Raw genomic sequence first — 18,669 nt, 5'->3', positions numbered from 1 at the left:
AAATTTGGTGCAGGAAATAGTAAAAATGTAAATTAATTTATTTGCACCCTCCGTGATTCTAAAGTTAAATTTAACAAAATTACACCTGTTAAGGAATAAAGGACTAATAAAAATATGCAGTGTGACCTGGCTGAAATTCTATAGTAACATAGTTCGTTAGATCAAATCATATTAAACAAAGGCGCTAATTAAATTAAGGTATGAAACCTTGATACACGTTGGCAAAAGATGAGAAACAATATTCCGCTATACAATTGTGCAACCGGGAACCAAACAGCTGCCTCAGCTAACGCGCAACGCCACGTTTCTGATCATATTATGTTCTTTTTATCCTTTATTTCCTCAATACTAGTATAATATATAATGCAAATAAAAGCAGGAGGAACGTAGCGATAAAAATCAGCAAAAAGGTTTTCTTTTTCGATAGCTGAAATAACAAACAACTTCAACTTCCTATATGTATTTTATATGCAATCTAAGTTTAATCAAATGCCTCCAAAATCTCTAACGGAGAAAGGAGAAGGGTCAGGGATGTTCCCGGCGTGGCGTAACCCTAGGGTGAGCGACACATCACCGGCGGTGGTCCCGAACCTAATGAGAGTAGATCCAATATTGTTAGCAGTGGCTGTGACGGTCCCGCAGTGTTCTGCAGCCATGCAGCCATGCCGACACGTGTCATCATGACTGTGTGGGGGCAGGTCTGATTCGAAGCATTGGGACACGGGTGGCGCCACCTCAGAGGCGGTGGCGCTCGGGGCGAGGGTGGTGGTGGCGGACGACTGCTGCTTTGATTGGTTTTCCGAGAAGGCTTGTCTGTTGATTGCAGCGAGGGAATGGTCTCTTTCGGTGGCGTTGACGTCGTATCTTTTGGCTGGTGGCGTTAACGGTGGCGCTGTTGCTGTTGAATTGGTCGTAGTTGTGGTTGCGGTGGTTGTGGGCGTTGGAGTTTGAGCCATGTTGCCACTATTGTCACTTTGGTTCATTTCTGTGTCTTCTGCATCCTCCGCCTCTTTAAGCTCTTGTTGATACATGTCCTCTACCATGGGTTTCCACAACCTTACTCTGGCGTTAATGAACCAGTTTGATACCTGTGTCACATCCCACTTGTTATAATCCATATCCTGCTGCTTGCTTAAAATGCAAGATATATCATATGTCTACACAATGCTATAATTCTGGGACTATTTGCATATATAGATTTGCGACTCCCGTCAGCTCTCACATTTATTGCGACAGTTTAGCCACTCTCGTGAATAAACTAACGGTTTGGGCGTGCATATTTGGTGGAAAGCAACACTTACGGGATGGGAAAGGAAATGATGTTAACTACGAATAATAATAGATCATGCAACGTCTGTTGAAGGGAATAGGTATCTAAATGGCGATTAAGGTATGGGGACAGTGAAATGACTGATTCAAAATGATGGCTAATTTTACCGTGACTCAAATCAAACAAGAGCGGCAGCACTATTCATGAGAAGTTCCCAGTCAGGCAGTACCTATGGACTTTATTACCCTGCCAGTTTTGAACTGACCATTACAGGGCACTGGGACAGCTATACTCAGGCGTACGACATAGGCTTCTGCGGAGCCAAAGAACTGCAAATTTTGTATTCTGAGATAAAATACAAAGTACAACATTGTGCTTAGCTAGGATTATGTGGCCAAAAAACAACCGTACACTATGCCGATGCATAAATGCATAATAATCCCTCTCGTTTATTTATAAATTATTTTTATCAACCACGTTAATATTAATATTATAAAAATATAATAAATAAAAGTTAATAAATTTTTAAATATAACTTTTAAGTAAAAAATAAAAAATAAATAAATATTATAATATTATTTTTTATTTTTTCTCTCTTACCTTTTTAGTGTAATTTAAAAATTTTAATTTAAAATAAAACAATCTTATCAACTCGTAACTTATAAAAAAAATTTAATTATATCTTTAAAAAGTGAGTAATATACATGATCAAAGGAATAGTAATTATATGCCGATTAATTTTGGAAAAATATTATTTTATTAAAACTTGTCAATAATATCATTTTTAAATAAATTTATATTTTAATATCAAATTTATTTAAAAATATATGATTCATATTTATAAATCATACAATATATAATTTAATTCAAACTCTGCAGCACATATTAATGTCTAATTCTAATCTAATTATATAAATTTTGATCTATTCTGACGTTGATTTAATAAACACAGATAAAACAAAATAAAATTAAGGGAGAATGATGTTAAAGTTCCACACAAAAAAATTAATTACTGCAAAATTCATTGACAACTGAACTAAATTGTGTTAATAATTTTATCATATCAACATAATTTAGTTCAGTTGTTAATAGATCTTATAATAATTAATTCCTTCATGTGAGATCTATTTATAGCTCTTCCTAAAATTAATACTAGGAAGACAAGCCAAAATTAAAAAAGAAGAAAAGAAAGTACGCGAGAAAATAAAATATACTATTCCGTGTTTTGACTAATAAATTGATCGACTTTAGAGTATTTAAAGCAGCGGATTATGCTTTAATTAGAAGGGACAAACCTAACAAGCTAACATTACATAGATATCTGCCATTGCATTTGCAAAAGGCATATAATATATAAGGACAAACCGACATACCGAGAGGACATTAAAATATCTAAGCTAATTACACATTTGTTCCCACTTGGGCTCCATATATCATGCACTTGGACCGGTGGGTGAAAGCATTAGATACGAGACAGAAAGACTATGATTCCAATGCAGCAAAACTGCTGTGTTTTCATTATATTGCTTATGTACTTATACCGTCAGCGCTATTATTTTCAGAATTTATGATCGCGAAGGCAAAGATTCGAAATCAAAAGATTATTTTTAAAACATTGGAAAGGAAACAAATAAAAAAAAAGAAAGAAAAATAGGGGAAACAATAAAAGCCTAGGTTGGCAGACAGAAACAAAACCTGAAACCACATGTTAGCCCATCTGAACTTACAGCTGGTCCCTGCTCTTCCATGGGGTTTCCTTTTCTTTGTTTCATGGTGGATGTGGGCCGGGCGTTTAATTATTTACAGAGTCTAAAAGTTGTCTCTTATTCTCTCTCTAGACTCATCCATGACATGCTATATAGTATATATAATTTTATGATGTGTTTTGTGGAAAGACAAGAGTGGGGAGAGACGAACCTGATTTCTCGATAGCCCAGTCTGTCGAGCCAACAGATGCTTATCTGCATCGCTTGGGTACCTGAGAAAGAGACCAAGAAAATGACATCAGAGTCCTTGCCCTTAACCGTAAAATGGACACCCAGCTTTCTGTGACCTGTGCCCCCCTCGCTGCCATTGAACCTTCCCTCCCTTTTCCTTCATGGGCGTTAGAATCTAAGCCCATGAAGAAAGATCTACGTCTTAGCTGCTATAGCAGAAGAAAAGTATATCACTGTACACACTGACCACTCTCTCTCTCTCTCTCTCTCTCTCTCTACTTTATCCCCCTTAATCGCTTCATTTAACGTACTCGTATGTTTTAGGAGAGGGAGACGATGAGGTGAAATGGAGTTAAAGTTAAACCATGAGGATGCAGTCTTTACAGCTTTTCGCTGGCTACACAACATCCCAAGGACACTGCTACGTTACTGCATTAGTGTTGCTCGAAACGTTGATCATATATGACACACATAAATGATGGCTTTTAGATTCTCTCTTTTCCTCTTATTAAAATTAAAACCGGGGTTTTAACTTTCAAATTGATATGGAGAACTTTATAATCAAGAAGACTTATATAATACTCCAAGATTATTATGACTTGGCTGTTTTATTAATAAAGTGATAATATAAGAAAAGACAGACTTAATCGTGAAAACACTCAAACTGTTAAAAGTTAAAACCTAGACCACAGGACGAATAATAAGGACATTCGGAGTGATGAGCAAGTAAAGAACAAGAGGAGGCAAAGGAAGAAACAACGTACGGGTGGAGGAAATGCTCGAAAAGCCAGGCTCTCAAAATGTTGACAGAACGTTCAGGAAGACCGCGCTGGGGTCTCCAAGCCTCCTGCTCCATCATGCCCATCTGGTGGAAGGCTCTCTGTTGCCTAAGGCTTTGCTCCAGCAGCTTAAGCCTTGGAGTCTCACCTTTAGTCAAACCCGACGAACCCACCCCATCTTTCTCGCCCAGCAACTCGCAACTGTGCTTCAGTTGTGCTGATATGGCATCCTTCAGGCACCGGAAATGCCTCGACATTGCTTTCTGCGCCAGCGCCGTGTACGGTACCGCCGCCCCATAACCAATCACCAAGTCAAATGAGTTCACCACCATTTGCATTTGTTCGCAGTAGTGACTGTATCTTCGGTCCACCTGCATAATCATAACCCACATATTACTTAACATTGACTTAGCTTGCTATACAAAAGAATACGAAACCATGGCTACAAGCTTTTATTTATTTATTATTATTTTTCGAGAAAGTATTGTACATGCAGGCTATCGGTTCATTGCTCAGAAATAATGCAGGATGGATCTCGCTGGATGAACGATTACCAACTACATTTAATTAATTACTCTAGTGTGACAGTGTCGAGTATTGATAAAGGAAAGCAACCTACGTGGACCATCACGCAAAGAATAAGATACGGGACTCCATTCAGTCCATGCAAACGGTGGAAATCGAAATGACATGTGTTGGTAGCTTATGGTTTTGAGATGGATAGCGTAGTTACCATTCATATTGAATTTGGTGAGACATTGTTGCTTCTTAAAGAAACCCAAAATTTAATAAATGCGCGTGAATTGAAGGATATATTATATACGGTTCGGCCAAATGATTGTTCATCGGAACAAGGCACATCGTTTTGCTTTCTTCTTCGCTCACTCTCCAGCTCACTGGCCTTTGGGTGCATAAAACCAGCAAATATTTGTGGGGGTTGGGGGACATGGTAACAAACTAAAACTAACAATTGCTTTCACTTTAATACCAGCAATGATGGGTATGTATCGGGAGGTGGGAGAGCAGTGGCATTCATAACAACTTCCTACGTAACGTGATAGGTGTGGCTTAGATTGGGGGTATTACTAACAGAAAGAACGTCGCTTCTTGATGGACGTATTCTGCTATATTAAAAGGAGTTTTAATTTAAAGAAGGAAGATATCCCGTATCCGTACCAGCCGATCCTCTAGAATAAGAATTTTAGAGCCCTACTATACCTGCCGGCTTCTTTGTCTATAATTTATTTAAAAAAAAATCAATGAAGAAACCGGCCGAAGAACGAGCGTTAATCCCTGTGGAGTTTAATATGATTTAAAAAAAACAAAAAACATGAATGGGCTAAACTGAAAAGAAGAAAAAGATCGAAGGACCTTGACTCTTGAGGATTAGAGATGGAAAGAGAGGGAGAGTACGTGCCTCGTCAAGCATGGATAGAAGTTTGACCTTCCTTCTCTGATGCTCAATCCTGTCGGCGGCTGACATAGGAGGGGGGTCTTTTGTGGAAGACGAAGAAGCAGCGGCACCAACACCGGAATTGGAATTAAGGTCGGAGGTCTGCCTGCTGAATTTGTTCTTCTTGAACTGACCCCTCCCGACGCTGCAGAATTCTTCAAGCAATTCTTTAGCAGGCTTCACGTACTTGGAGTTCCTCAGCACATTGGCAATCCCCAAGGATGACCCGAAACCAGCATGAGCTTGGTAGTTCTGCGCCACTCCTTGCACATGCAATGCGTGAGTTTGAGTTTGACCGCCCAAATTCTTGTACGGATACTGAGCAGATGAGGACCCTCCTGCTGCACTTTGACTGTAATAATTAAGAAACCCACTATCCCCCATCCTCAGTTCCTCGGCTTTCGCTCCTTCCAATGAAGACGACAACGATAAGGAAAGACCTTGGCCTTCCACAACCCCGCCGATTTCACCCTGATTCGAGTTGGCGTTGGTTCCTACTTCTTGAGAACCTGCTTCGGAAAATGGAACCCAGGTGAATTGACCAAAACCCCCTCCAGTTCCAGGGCCAGGGAATTCTTGTAGAGAAGAGGAAGGATTGGGGAGCAACATGTTGAGGGTAGAAGAGCTAGTGGAAGGATTGTGGGGAGGAGAAGGCGATCTGGGTTGAGGGTTCATGAGAAAAAGCTGCATGGCAGCCGCTGAATCCGCATTCATGCTTGAAATCTGACGCTGATGAGGACGGTGGTGGTGGTGATTCTTGGAATCTCCCATACCACTTATCAAGCCTTGTCGGTCTCCGTACCACTCGCCGCCCATCGCAGTAGCCTGTGGCCTGCTGAACGATCGATAGGTCGCGGTCAAGGGTTGCTGTTCCAAGAATTCAGAAGAGGTGGCGCCTGTGGGAGGGAAACTAAACATCTCCGATAACATACCGGCGTTTTCGTACACAGGAAGACCTCCGGATTCCTCTTCCTCGATACCCACTAACGGTGGCGGTGGGTCGAAGCCTTGCACCCTCATTTTGTCCTTCCGAATCTGCGGCTGCTGATGAGGTTGCTGAGTTACAGTGGATCTCTCGAATCCATTCGAAAAGTTGAAGATTCCTGCTTGATGGTAATCTTGGGACATGGACATAGACTTCGGAAAATCGGACTTCTTGTACAAGGTAGAAAAGGAATGGCGGGTCTTGGAATTGGAGTGAGAGATTATTGATGCAAGTGCCGGCGCTGTTATTCCCATCTTGAAATCTCGTTCTTCATCATAATTGTCGTCGTCGTCGTCGTCGTCATCAGCTTCGTCTTTATTTCCTCCGGCAGCCTCACTTCAACTGTCCAATAAACTGAAGTCATCAAAGATTGTGCCAGAATAACCAAATCTAGCAATTAAGAAACTTCGATGGAGTGATTGGAAGTCAATTATGGTACAAGACATGAATGGCAGGCTGGAGACTAGAGAAAGAAATAGGAAAACAGAGAACGAATGAACAGCCCCCCGGCCCCTCCCCAGTCCCCTCGCCTCTTCTAAACATCAAATTTTCCTTTCACCATTTTCAGCCGTGCTCATCATGTATGTATATATACATATAAATATAAATATAAAAACAATACATGTACCTCTGAGAGTTGCATAGTATGAAAGGATGTGAAGTTCTCAGACATCGTTTTCCCTCCTGTGGAAATTGAAAGCTTCTTCAACTCCTCTCTCTCTCTCTCCCTCCCCCTCCCACACTCACTCTCTCTATTGTCGCTCTGTCGCCTCTCGTCTCTTTCTCTCCTTTTCTTTATCGTCCTGGGGTTGCTCTCTGGAGTGAGAGTTCTTGTAAGATCTCCTTGTGATACAAGAGAGATGCAACTTTCATATAACATAAATTATAAAAAAATGGAGGATTCGGGGGCTGCTGATATGATATCTGTCTCAACATATAGCAAGAGAAGGAAAAGGGAGCGGTCGCTGTTCTCCCTCTTCAGTCTTCACCCTCCTTTTTAATTTTTCCCCACCAATAATGCCCTTTTTTATATCTTTATTTATCTGCAAAAAAAAAATATTATTCCATTTAACGAAAAAAATACAAAAACAATACTATAATAAAGTTGTAGTGGAAAACCATACGCAAAAGAAAATATTCATGGTTCGGAAAGACGACAATGTCCCTACTGGACAACAAAATTCAGCAACATAATGGTTGGAATTAAGATCGGAAGAATCCAAACTGACGTTTTCGGTAAAATGATAATCACAAGGGAAATTCAACGTGGTTCAACATTTATTTGATTAATTTGCTGGTGGGAAATGACGAAACTACAGTCACCAGAGTACTGGTTTATATTGTCATTTTCTTTTTTGGTATAGTTTTTATTGTCATTTGAATACGTGGTTTGGGAACCAGCGCAAACAACGGAATTTTGGGGGGGGGGGGGGGAAGATAAGAGGTGCAGTACAGAGTCATCTCAATGATCCAAACTACCACTATCTTTTGATATTGTGGAATGACCGTGGTGCCCCAGGACAATGACTCACGATGGCAAAAGTTGGTAAGGGTATTCCAGGCATGTCGGGAGCCACAAATTCATTTAATAGGCCAACCGAATATAGCGAAGGAGAGAGTTGGGATAGATGGCACGTGCCAAGGGATGGGCAAAACAGACCAGTTAGGTTTTTTAATGGGAGATATGCATACATGATACATAAGTTTGTGGTCTGAAAACCACTCATAACTACTGCTCTGAGGTTTGGCACTGTTACGATGGGCATATTCATTTTTCCCTTTTCATGCACCTTTGATTTTTACAGGTGTTTTTCTTGTCTCCCCCCTTTTACTCGCATTTAATCATCTTTTATATATTCGTGTCAAAAGAAGCTTCATCCATTGCTTGTTGCTCATTACTAACGAGGGAACGCTGGTTTGTCAATTTGTACATTGCCTCCTGAATTTGTTTTACCTAATTACATAATTTTCTATCCGCAGAAATTAATTTATATAAACCTCTTTTTCTGGCAAGAAGAGGGACCATTTATATAAACCAGGCGATGTCCAGGGTTAACAGTCGAGAAGTGGTCTACAATTTTGATAAATTTCTAATCTTTTGGATTCATATCTAATTTATCTATGCTGAAATCTGAGCCTCTTCTTGGCGCGCGCGCGTCCGTCCAATAATCACTGTGTATTAGCTAGATTATGTAACTTTATGTTTGACTTTTGCGAGCATTATTCGGAGAAGCAAACTCCTTTAATTTTGATGATTTCATGCATGAGCTGCCCCAGCTCCTGCAACCCCGACGTCAATTTTATCAAGGAACATCCCCCATTAATTTTATATATATTCAATCGAGTAAAACATAACACGTACTCCCTCCAATTTTGTTTATAAATTACATTTTAAAAAATTCATTTAGTCTCTTACAGTATAGTTTTTTAGGTAACAGTTGAAAGGTATTTTTAAAATTATCATTATGAGAGAGAATAAATAATATATCATCACTTTTGAGATTTATTATGTAGAGGTATATTTAAAATTTTATACACTTTTATTTTTTATATTTTTTTATATTGAGATTGATAAAATTGATAGAAATAATTTATAAAGAAAAATTAAAAAAGTAGTTTCTTGGCCCAATGTACAAAGCAACTTGCGATCCCCCTGGGGTATTCCCTCCACCTCTTTTGTATTCATTACTTTTGTTCATGTTTTTTAACCATTATGAAGAAATATCTTTTTCAAGGCCAGTCCATAATAGATATATACACATGTTAACTGCATGTTTTAATTCCAGTTTCCAAGTCTGAAGAGTTCGTGAAGTTCTTATAATATTTTAAGCTATTCTTTTTTTTTTTAACGAAATATTTTTTTTACGAAATATTTTAAGCTATTCAAGGTTTGCCATTTTTGTCTAAAGAAAGAAGGTTGTGCTTGATTGATGCTGCCATACAAAATAAGAACAATCAAATCCACATATGATCACTTCTTTAAAAAAAAAAATTACACCTAACCTAGTCATTCCTCATAGAAAAGGGTTCCTCTATGAGCTGATCAGCTGGAAAACTTCATCCCTCCCTTCCACGCATCCCTCGACCCTCCTGTATTCCCACAAAAAGGATAATCGAAATTAAATGAGAAATATATATTTAGCTACCATGCTAGCTAGCTAATACTTATATTTAAGTCGTTTGAATAATCCACAATTAACGGATAAAATTATACTTTGTAATTAAATCAGTGTTCTTGTTAGCATGTCAAATGCTGCCATAATCAGCCAAAAGCAACAGTACCAATATCCCTTGGACTATGCCTCATAAAATATTTTGAAGATAAATTATTCTGATTATCAGGGCCACCTTACTAAAACTAATTATATATATAGTTATATTTGTAGATATGTTCTACCCATATCATTTAATTTGTATAACCCCACAGCATTAATACGACTTCTTGATGAATTTTATTAAGATTTTAATTTGTTGACTTTACATAAATTAATATACAGGAAAACGCAAGGGAGAAGAAACGTTGCATGTATCATCACAAGGATGAAGAAAAATTGCTCACCATATAATAATATTATCTGTTTTCCTGCCTAGCAAACCCGAATATTTATAATATGGCTGGTGACGTGCGCTAATAGCCTTATGTATATAATATAAATATTTAATAATATCCTACACCCGTTGGTTACCGGCATAAAAAAATTCCATTCGAAGGTTCAATGATGAATGTTTACCGATTCATACTTGTTCGGACCCTTGAAATTGAAAGTAGCTAGGATTATGTGATACGGAAATAAGAGAAAAATCAGGAGGAATACAATGGTGTATTTCTTTTTAGTTTGCTTGGCTGGGTCTATTGGTTAGTTGATATGAGAAATTGGGTTAGAGACTTGTGGTGTGATGATTTAAGAATCCAATGTGCGCTACTCAATACTCATCATTTACTCAGACTGAAAAGTGGCCATCTATATACATATATATATAAGTATATAAGGAAACGATACAAGCTTTCCTCTTTTCCAACTGCAAGGCGGAGGCCACGATTGACATCCCAACCTTTCTTTTCCATCTTTCGGGCGAGTCACGTGAACCCCACCCTCTGGGGCCCCTTACTCACGTGCCAAAGTAGCCAACGCACTTGTCTCTAGTTTTTGCTAGCAATCCATCCGGTATGGGATTGCAAATTTGCAACATTAATTTTTTAAAGTTCACGCCCAAAGTTTGGAGTGCCGCACTGCTCTGGGAAAGTTGTAACGTAGCCACCGCCTTCATTTGTTCTCGCTCCATTGTCCAACTTTCGGAATTTAAAGTTTTTCCCTTTTGCCTCGCTCTGCGATCTTTATCTATTTACTTTGAATAAAGGCACCATGACCGACGAGTTATATCAAAACAACATAGACACAATGCCATATATAGTCCCACGCTTAGAATATGGTTCATGAACTGCCATGACCTCATTGATCATCTTATGGACATGGATCGCTAGCCTGTTCACACACGAGTCTGTCTTTTTCTGAAATTATAAGTAAGTTCTTTATCATCCCCTTGATATTTTGTGCCAGGCCGACCAATTAATTAACAGACAACTTCCCCACCTTCCATCATCAGCATCAGTACTCCCAAATAACATACAATGTCGCAGGCATTGGAGGTTCACAGCATGAAATATACTTCACTTGAGTAGGCTTGTTGTTCGTGCAGCACCCGCTAATTAATTCCCACCATACATGTAATTCATCACATCCATCGCCATGTTCTCTTCTTTAAATCTTCAACTACCTGTGGAGCTATATCTATATGAGTTCCTTTGGATATAGTCACACATGCATCCTGATACGTCACCTTGTCCTGTGCTCCCTTGCTTCATTTCATATGGTCGCCAATAATATCCATGTTTCCCCAATTTCATTCCAATATATATATATATATGTGCAATTATGCATGTAAGATATATTAATTTGAATTGTGTGATGTATATGTAAGGGGGATGATGGGGATGTGTGAATGATGATGGCTAAAGTATGAGCATCATGCGCACATCATTATTAGTATAACGCGATAATTATGGGGGGGGGGGGGCAGGTGGATGGCGTCTTCACATGATTATAAGAATTGTCACTTATCTAAAGTGGTGCATATATCTTTCGATCCCACATTTTTCTTCCAGAAATTACATATAAAGGCATCGCATTAACTAGGGCTGTCTCTCGGGCCTGCATATATATCTTCACATCCTCTACTGAGTTTGTTGAGAAATTATTGATCATCATTGTTACACGTTGTGCCCAATGTCGCCGCACCAATCTCCCATCATATCCAATGCCTCATGAACAAAAATAAATTTAGTTTATTAAGTAGTACGTGATATATATGATCACGACTTAAAATACACACACACAGAGAGTTTAAAACGTGCGCGCGCGCATATACAAATGATCTGCTGGAATCACTTCATAGTGTTTTTCTTTGTTTAACAGTTTGCTGGAAGTTGAAAATTAAAAAAGGTAGCTTGCACGTGCTTGGTCATATTCAAATATTTGTTTCCATGCATGCAAAGGTTAATGATTTTCAATTTCTATGATTTTACTTTCAAGGAATTACAACAGGGTAGGACTAGCAGTGTATACTACGTGCAAAAGGAGGGAAATGGTGCAGGCTATGTAGCCATGATGTAAATGACCCATCATATAAGTTTCCTTTAAAATAAATAGGTCCTAATCATCCTTGCATGTGGGATGTACCATCGTACGCTAAGATCATGTCCTTTATTTACTGGCCAGACGACTTAGCCCTTACGATCGAAGGCCCCCTCCATTAATTAGACGCAACTACTTAATGCAACTGCAAATATCATTTGCAAGTTACGTTGTAGCTAACCACTGATAGTAGATGCACAGTCTCCCCTTAATTACGGATATATATCACTGCCCATACATACATTTCACCTTCTCTTGTGCCAACCACTGAACCACCGATCGATGCCTCGTGCCTTTCCCCCCGATAGCTGATCTCTTTATGTATTTCGCTCACCTAGTTAAAATCAAACCAATCATTTCTCTTGGGAAGAAGGTGTTTCTGTGGAGAAGGTAGGTATCGTGGATATAGCGACAACAACTAAGAATGTTGATGATGATGAGAAAGATAAATATTGAGGTGGGTGCATTTAATTTAGGAGTGACAGCGATGACGATGTTCAATTTATTAAGGGCTACATCTACTGCGATGCCTGTCTGTGGAATGGATTGGTGTGTTCTTGCTCGGATACTGGTGTTGCATTGTATTTTGAGAGTGTTTTTACGCATTGGCTGCTCCCAAAAGGTTACTTTGACAATGCCTCTTTGGCTTCATCTGAAGCCACGCTAAATTTACCTAGGGTTTATGTTTTCGCCACCCCTTTTATTCCTTTTCTTTCGCCATCAATAAGAAAAATGTTGCTCTCAAATTTAAAAGGTTAAAATAAAGTAAAAAGCGTGCTTGTAAACAGTTTGCCCATGTGACGCAGCACGTGGGAGCCGCTGAGCTAGTGCTATTGGCGGAATGCCACTCACCATACGCCTCATATATAATCCATAAATATTGCCTCTGTCAAGTTTTTAAGAACTATACCCTCTCTTTGCAGTTTTTGCGCTTGTCAATATTATGATGTGTCACTATTTGGATAGGGAAGAAAAGGTGTTTTCCATGGCTGTTTTTCTATGTGGCAAATTAAATGTGAATTAAGGAGGGACAGTGACCTCACGAGCCAACGTACATATTCTCGTTACATTTCTGCAAGTAGTTACAACAGAAACGATCAACAATCTGTTCACATAAAATATCAAGCTCGCTGGCTCTTACAGATGGCTTTTCTTGTATACCTCATCCTCGAACATGTTTTTAAGATAGCTGGATAGCTGGTTTCGGAGCAAATAATATCTCGTGCTTATTATTACATATTTGTTTGCGCGCAGTTGTCTTTTTTTAACATAATTTTACAAGATACTATAGGTTACTTGAGAAATTAAAATTCCAAGATGCAAAAAAACTTTCAAATGGGGCTTGAAGGCTGAAGGTCAAAATGACCTTCGAACTAATATTTTCATTTTGAAAGAGGGAGTCTAACTAGTTTAGAGCTTACTGTCACAGTCTTAGAACTTCTTTTTCCTAGAATTATATCAGTCTTAACGTGATCAACCTCTTGATATTTACTTAATCAGCCAAACCCTCACAATGTAAATAAAAGAATTAGAAAACTTGAATACAAAAGAGAAGAAAGCTTAAATGAGAGAACTTGAAAGCTTGAAACTTTGCTTGATCCGCTTGTTTAGATTGTTGATTACAAATGAAGGGTGAGGAGGTATTTATAGGGCCTTCCTCTTCTTCTAGAGAGTCCCCACCTCCTTAATGGACAGTTGAGATTAATCAAATATAACGGTGTATACATTCATCTTCTAAAATAAATATCTTAGTATTTATATGGATATTTTTAGGTTAACATCCAAGACATGTGTAGAATATTCTAAAACATTTTAGAATATGTTAGATATCTCCAAGTTCCTTTATAAGTTTTTAGAGTCTTCTAGAAAATTCTAGATCCTCCTAGATTTCTTCAAATATTTCTAAATTGCTCCATATACTTTTAAAACCTTTCAAAACATTCTAAATTCTTCTTGAACAACCTAGAATTCTCTCCAAAATCTTTTCAACCTTGCAGGTTCTCCTCTTCCTGAGCACAGGCTGTGACACATTACAGTCCCAAAGATGTTGCCCAAATCCTTGACCTCTTTCCAAATCTAAACTTCCCACTGGCTTGCTTTCCATGATATTATTTTCAATTTTAAAAAAGGGAAAATGACAGTTAAGAACCCCTTAAGGTCACTAATTACAATTAGAGACCCTAAATTATTGAAATATCAATATGGACCATGGTCCTTACTTGGAACTTAAAAAATGTGAATAGTTTAAAATGCTCCTCAGAAATGATTTTAGCAACTTTCCAAGTGTCCATTATATATTCACATGTACCCTTAGAAATTTTCAAAAATGAATTTTAATTTTATATTAGGAACCAATCCATTTCCAACTATCGTTCCTTGGTTTTCAAAAAAAAAAAATTAACAATATTTCTACTATCCCATGATAGTAATTTCACTAGTGTCATTTTTTTTATTTTTCAAATGGTTTACCTATATATTAATATGCATAAAAATTCATAAGTGACTAGGTTCATATTTAAAAGTGACTTTAGTAAATTTTAAAGTGAATTTTGCATATTTATAAGTATTTTTGAAAAGTTTTAAAAATGAATTTTAGTTTCATATATTGGGAAACAGTCCATTTTCAACTATTGTTCCTTAGTTTTTCAATTGAGATTAACAATATTATCTTATAATAGTAATTGTAGCAATGTCATTTCTTTATTTTTGAAGTTGAAGGTAATTTTGTAATTGTAAACTCATATATATTTTTAATTCTTAGGATTTCAATAATTTAGGGTCTTTAATTGTAATTGATGGCCTTGGGGGTCTCTATTTGTCAATTTTCCAAAAAAAATGTTTATCTTGCGCGCAGCTTCTATTTATTATTTGTGTGACTCTGAATATATATAACTGAAGCAAGACAATTTGGTATCATTAATAACAAGAGCACGTAGTCCCGTGCATTATTATATGGTGTATTGATCTATGAATAGTAATGCATCTTTATATGCCTTTTTTATATTTTATACTGATACTAATGATTAAAAAAAAGGTAATTAAATGTAGGGACATCACTAATCTAAATCAAATAAATAAAACGTTATCGAAAATGTAGAAAATTCACCGTTAAATATTCATTGGAATTAGAACACTTACCCTTCGTCTGGATAAAAAGAAAATTAGAAGGAAAAATTTCCAAAAATAATAACGATATTTTTTTCCATTTTTAGCAATTTTCCCTCCTATTTTCCCATCCCTCTATATTTTTCCTCTCACTTTTCTTTCCAGCTAAATGAAACATTAATCAGGATCAAAAGTTTAGTCTGCACGCAGTTCGCGGGGAAAAAAACTAGCACAGTGTCTATTTTGTTTAACGGAATATCGTTAAATAGTAAATAGACGAGGAAAGATAACGACTTGAAGTAGATCCTGGAATAAAGAAAAGAGATTTGTCACTTTCTCTCTCTATATACGCGTGTACGTATATACTGTCCCAACAGTAAATATGAGAAGTTAATATCGGATTTAATCTCTTATATTCATGCCTTCATGTAAAAATACGAGACCCCCATATTATTATTATTTATCGGATGCCATGTCACATGTGCCATCTCACGTAATATTAACGTATAGCATAACTTGGTGGCATACTCTGGTAAAATGGAAAAGTATTACTCACATCAAGTGTTGAAGTGAGATAGCTCGTATTTGAGAAAACAAGTGACACTGCCGTAAATGAAGAAATGAAATGGAGAAAAGCAGGGACGAGAATGGTAATTAAGGAAAGTACGGAGCATTGATCGATGGACGAAGAAACGTGGAAGCCAATCTGTAAGTTTTTTTTTTTTTTGAAAAAAAAATACTGGCGGGAATGTGTTTTTTGGGCCCATGGAATGGAAAAGGAAATTATGCAACGGAAAAGGCAGAGGAAGTGGACGAGAAAAGGGCAGTCATCACTACACTACTGCACTGGTCATCACTTTTCTGTCTCCCTAGGCTGTAATCACATTGTTTAAAATGGGTTTTCCTAGAAGCCAACGGCAAATTCCTATTTTTCTATACATTTTATTTGCGTACATGAAAGCTAATGATGAGTATATTTATTGGTTAACTAGGATGTCTCGTGATTTTTCGTATTTTTTATACATTTGATCGACCCTACCTCCGTGTGTAAGGAGTTGGTGGGTGATGAGAAAAAGAAAAAGGCCTTTTTATAATGAACATGTACAATTCATATGTATTTTTTTTTATTAATGTAACACTTATTTTTTATAAAATTAACATATCATTTGCTTACTAGAATATAATGAAATGAATTTAAAAAATAAAAATAAAAATACAATGATTAAAATGTGAAGAAAATATAAATCAGTCATATTCATGGAGAGACAGAAAATTTAATTTATAAAATTGAGATTTATTATTCTTAAAATTTGTGTTAGGTGAAGTGATCCTTACATTTGAGATTTTTGGTATTGAGTCTTTTTATGTTTATTACTCTCTCTAAATTATTATATAAGTTATTGTTAACTAATTCTTTTTAAAAAAAATTGATTAAAATCTTGAATTTTAAAATTTTTTTACATATTTCTAATTGTATCTTTGAATATAATAAATATAACATTTAATTTATTTAAAACACTCATTAATTACTCAATAAAGGTATAATTGAAAAAATGTATACGGCACTTGCTCGATGTCTTATATTTTAGACTAATTAAAGTTTTTAAAAAATAATTTACTTCCTCTGTTTAAAAGTATAAGGCATTTTTAATCAAATCTTATCATCCAATAAAGTAGTTATCTACTTTCAAACTAACCCTATCTTTTCATATTGAACTTTATTAAATATACTACAATAAATATAAAGTCATCAATAGAAGCACTTGTAGAAAAAATGTAATTATTATACTTTAAAAAATTAAAAATATATTATATTTTTTAACATTTAACTCTTCATAAAATGACTTATATTTTTAAACTAATGGAGTATATTGTAATTCAAAGTAACAGTCTTTAATCCATTTCATTATATTCCTTTTCAACAAGCAACCGGAACCAGGTTTCCATCTTGTTGCTTAAAATTAAATCCTTGTCCCCTTCGTTCCATGTTGCATTCTCGAGCCCGGCTTCCGCACACCTCGTCCTCTCCCATGCAAATCATTGATCTATTCCTCTTCATTGCTCCTTCCGTCTTTCATCAAAATAAAATTATAAACCACCCAACCTTTTTTTTTTTTGTCTTGTAATACAAACATAGAACCATTCCCGCCGCATTTTTTTAATCTATTTATTCGCTGAGTTTCTTCTAATTGCTTTGTTGGTGTTTTTGGATCATGATGTAATACAATTGTTGTCTTTTTAATAATAAGGAAGACTCTTACCTACTGATGTTAAGGCCTAACCAACAATTTTCCTTTAACAAGGTATCTCTAGATACTCGACTATATATAATAATGTTAAGCAACCAAGACCTGACTAACCTTTTTTCCCCACTTTCTTTTTTGCTTTAAAATTAAGCCTCGTGTCCCTCTCGCACCACCAAACCCTAAGCTAGCCAGATTAATCTTGCTAACAAAATTTGATTTTCTCTTTCATTGCAGCGAAAAGTTGAAATGTATCAGCAGATCACGAAATATTGTCAACGCTGTTTTGATATTATTCAATTACAAAACTGCTATTCACATGTCACACGGACAAGCGTTCAAGCTCATGCTTACTTCGGAGGGAAAATAATCAGAGTCATCGCCGGGGAAAGGAAAAGCAAGCAATGTTAGAGCTGCTTGTTTTCCGTGAGTTCAGATGAGGAGATTATTTACTCTTGTGCAGTCGAAAGGATGTTAAATATCTGATCATCCAATAAGTCGAGTCTAATTAAGTACCATATAAATTAAAGCAGTGTATTAAGAATTCCCATAGAATAGTGGAGAAGGTGACAACAAGAAAATGTCCCTTTTCCATTCTATGTCTCTGTCACGAGATGGAGAAATTTTTAAAATTATTTAGTTTTATGCACAGGTCTTCATATATCTGACTGGCGACTCCAATTTGGAACTGGAAAAAATAAATTAAAGGGTCACGTACATGAGTTAAAATAACGTTTGTTTTTTTTTTTTTTTACACCAACGAAATAACGTTCCTAAATTAGCAAGCATTCAAGTGTATACCCATTAATATAGTGTGTACTACCATTTAATGACAGTTACACTGCTTGAAGCTCTGGGGACTCTGAATCTGTATCTGTCTAACACACACACACAAATGTACATTTAATATAGGTGATGTTCTTGGGAGTCGAGTATAGATAAGAAAAACAGGGACGTCCTTCTCCGGGGGGGGGGGTCACTTTCTCCTACATTAACTAACATTCTCGTGGTGGGCTTTCAAGATAACATGCATGATCTTACCTGTGCTTTTTTTTTTCCTGGGTTTCAATAACTTACCGTTTCATTCAATTTGACCTTTGTTGTTCCTAAAAATAGTATTGCAGGATGCATAGGAGAGTTGAGGCGGGTGAAAGAAGAACTGGGGAAAAGAGCAATATATTTTAGAAGACATGCATCGTAGGCT

At 36.7% G+C, this 18,669-nt stretch overlaps 1 protein-coding gene across 2 annotated transcripts; it reads right to left on the bottom strand.

Moving 5' to 3' along the window:
* Positions 1-393: 393 nt before the first annotated feature.
* Positions 394-7,402, bottom strand: LOC129322278 (BEL1-like homeodomain protein 4). 2 transcript variants are annotated; one of them, XM_054968507.1, is made up of 5 exons: positions 7,053-7,402; positions 5,404-6,766; positions 3,972-4,357; positions 3,188-3,248; positions 394-1,088 (listed from the first exon to the last, which is right to left on the bottom strand). In XM_054968507.1, exons 2-5 carry the CDS (start codon positions 6,676-6,678, stop codon positions 486-488), a joined length of 2,325 nt encoding a protein of 774 aa, XP_054824482.1. In that variant the 5' UTR covers positions 6,679-6,766; positions 7,053-7,402; the 3' UTR covers positions 394-485. The 2 variants fall into 2 exon arrangements, with proteins under 2 accessions (XP_054824482.1, XP_054824483.1); XM_054968508.1 differs by lacking the exon at positions 7,053-7,402 and having other exon boundaries at positions 5,404-6,960.
* Positions 7,403-18,669: the final 11,267 nt, after the last annotated feature.

This window comes from Prosopis cineraria, unplaced genomic scaffold (assembly GCF_029017545.1).
Source record: "Prosopis cineraria cultivar Desert tree isolate PC_DT_omini unplaced genomic scaffold, ASM2901754v1 PC10, whole genome shotgun sequence".
Classification (NCBI taxonomy): domain Eukaryota; kingdom Viridiplantae; phylum Streptophyta; class Magnoliopsida; order Fabales; family Fabaceae; genus Prosopis; species Prosopis cineraria.
The sequence above is the reverse complement of the archived record's forward strand: the minus strand, read 5'-3'. Positions and strand labels throughout refer to the sequence as shown.

Bases quoted from the DNA above. Each gene is read 5' to 3' on its own strand.
- LOC129322278 (XM_054968507.1), bottom strand. From the start codon at position 6,678: ATGGGAATAACAGCGCCGGCACTTGCATCAATAATCTCTCACTCCAAT. The intron at 4,358-5,403 runs GCACGTACTCTC...ATGATTATGCAG, and splicing joins TTCTATCCATGCTTGACGAG to GTGGACCGAAGATACAGTCA. The intron at 3,249-3,971 runs GTACGTTGTTTC...TCTCTTTCTCAG, and splicing joins TTCGAGCATTTCCTCCACCC to GTACCCAAGCGATGCAGATA.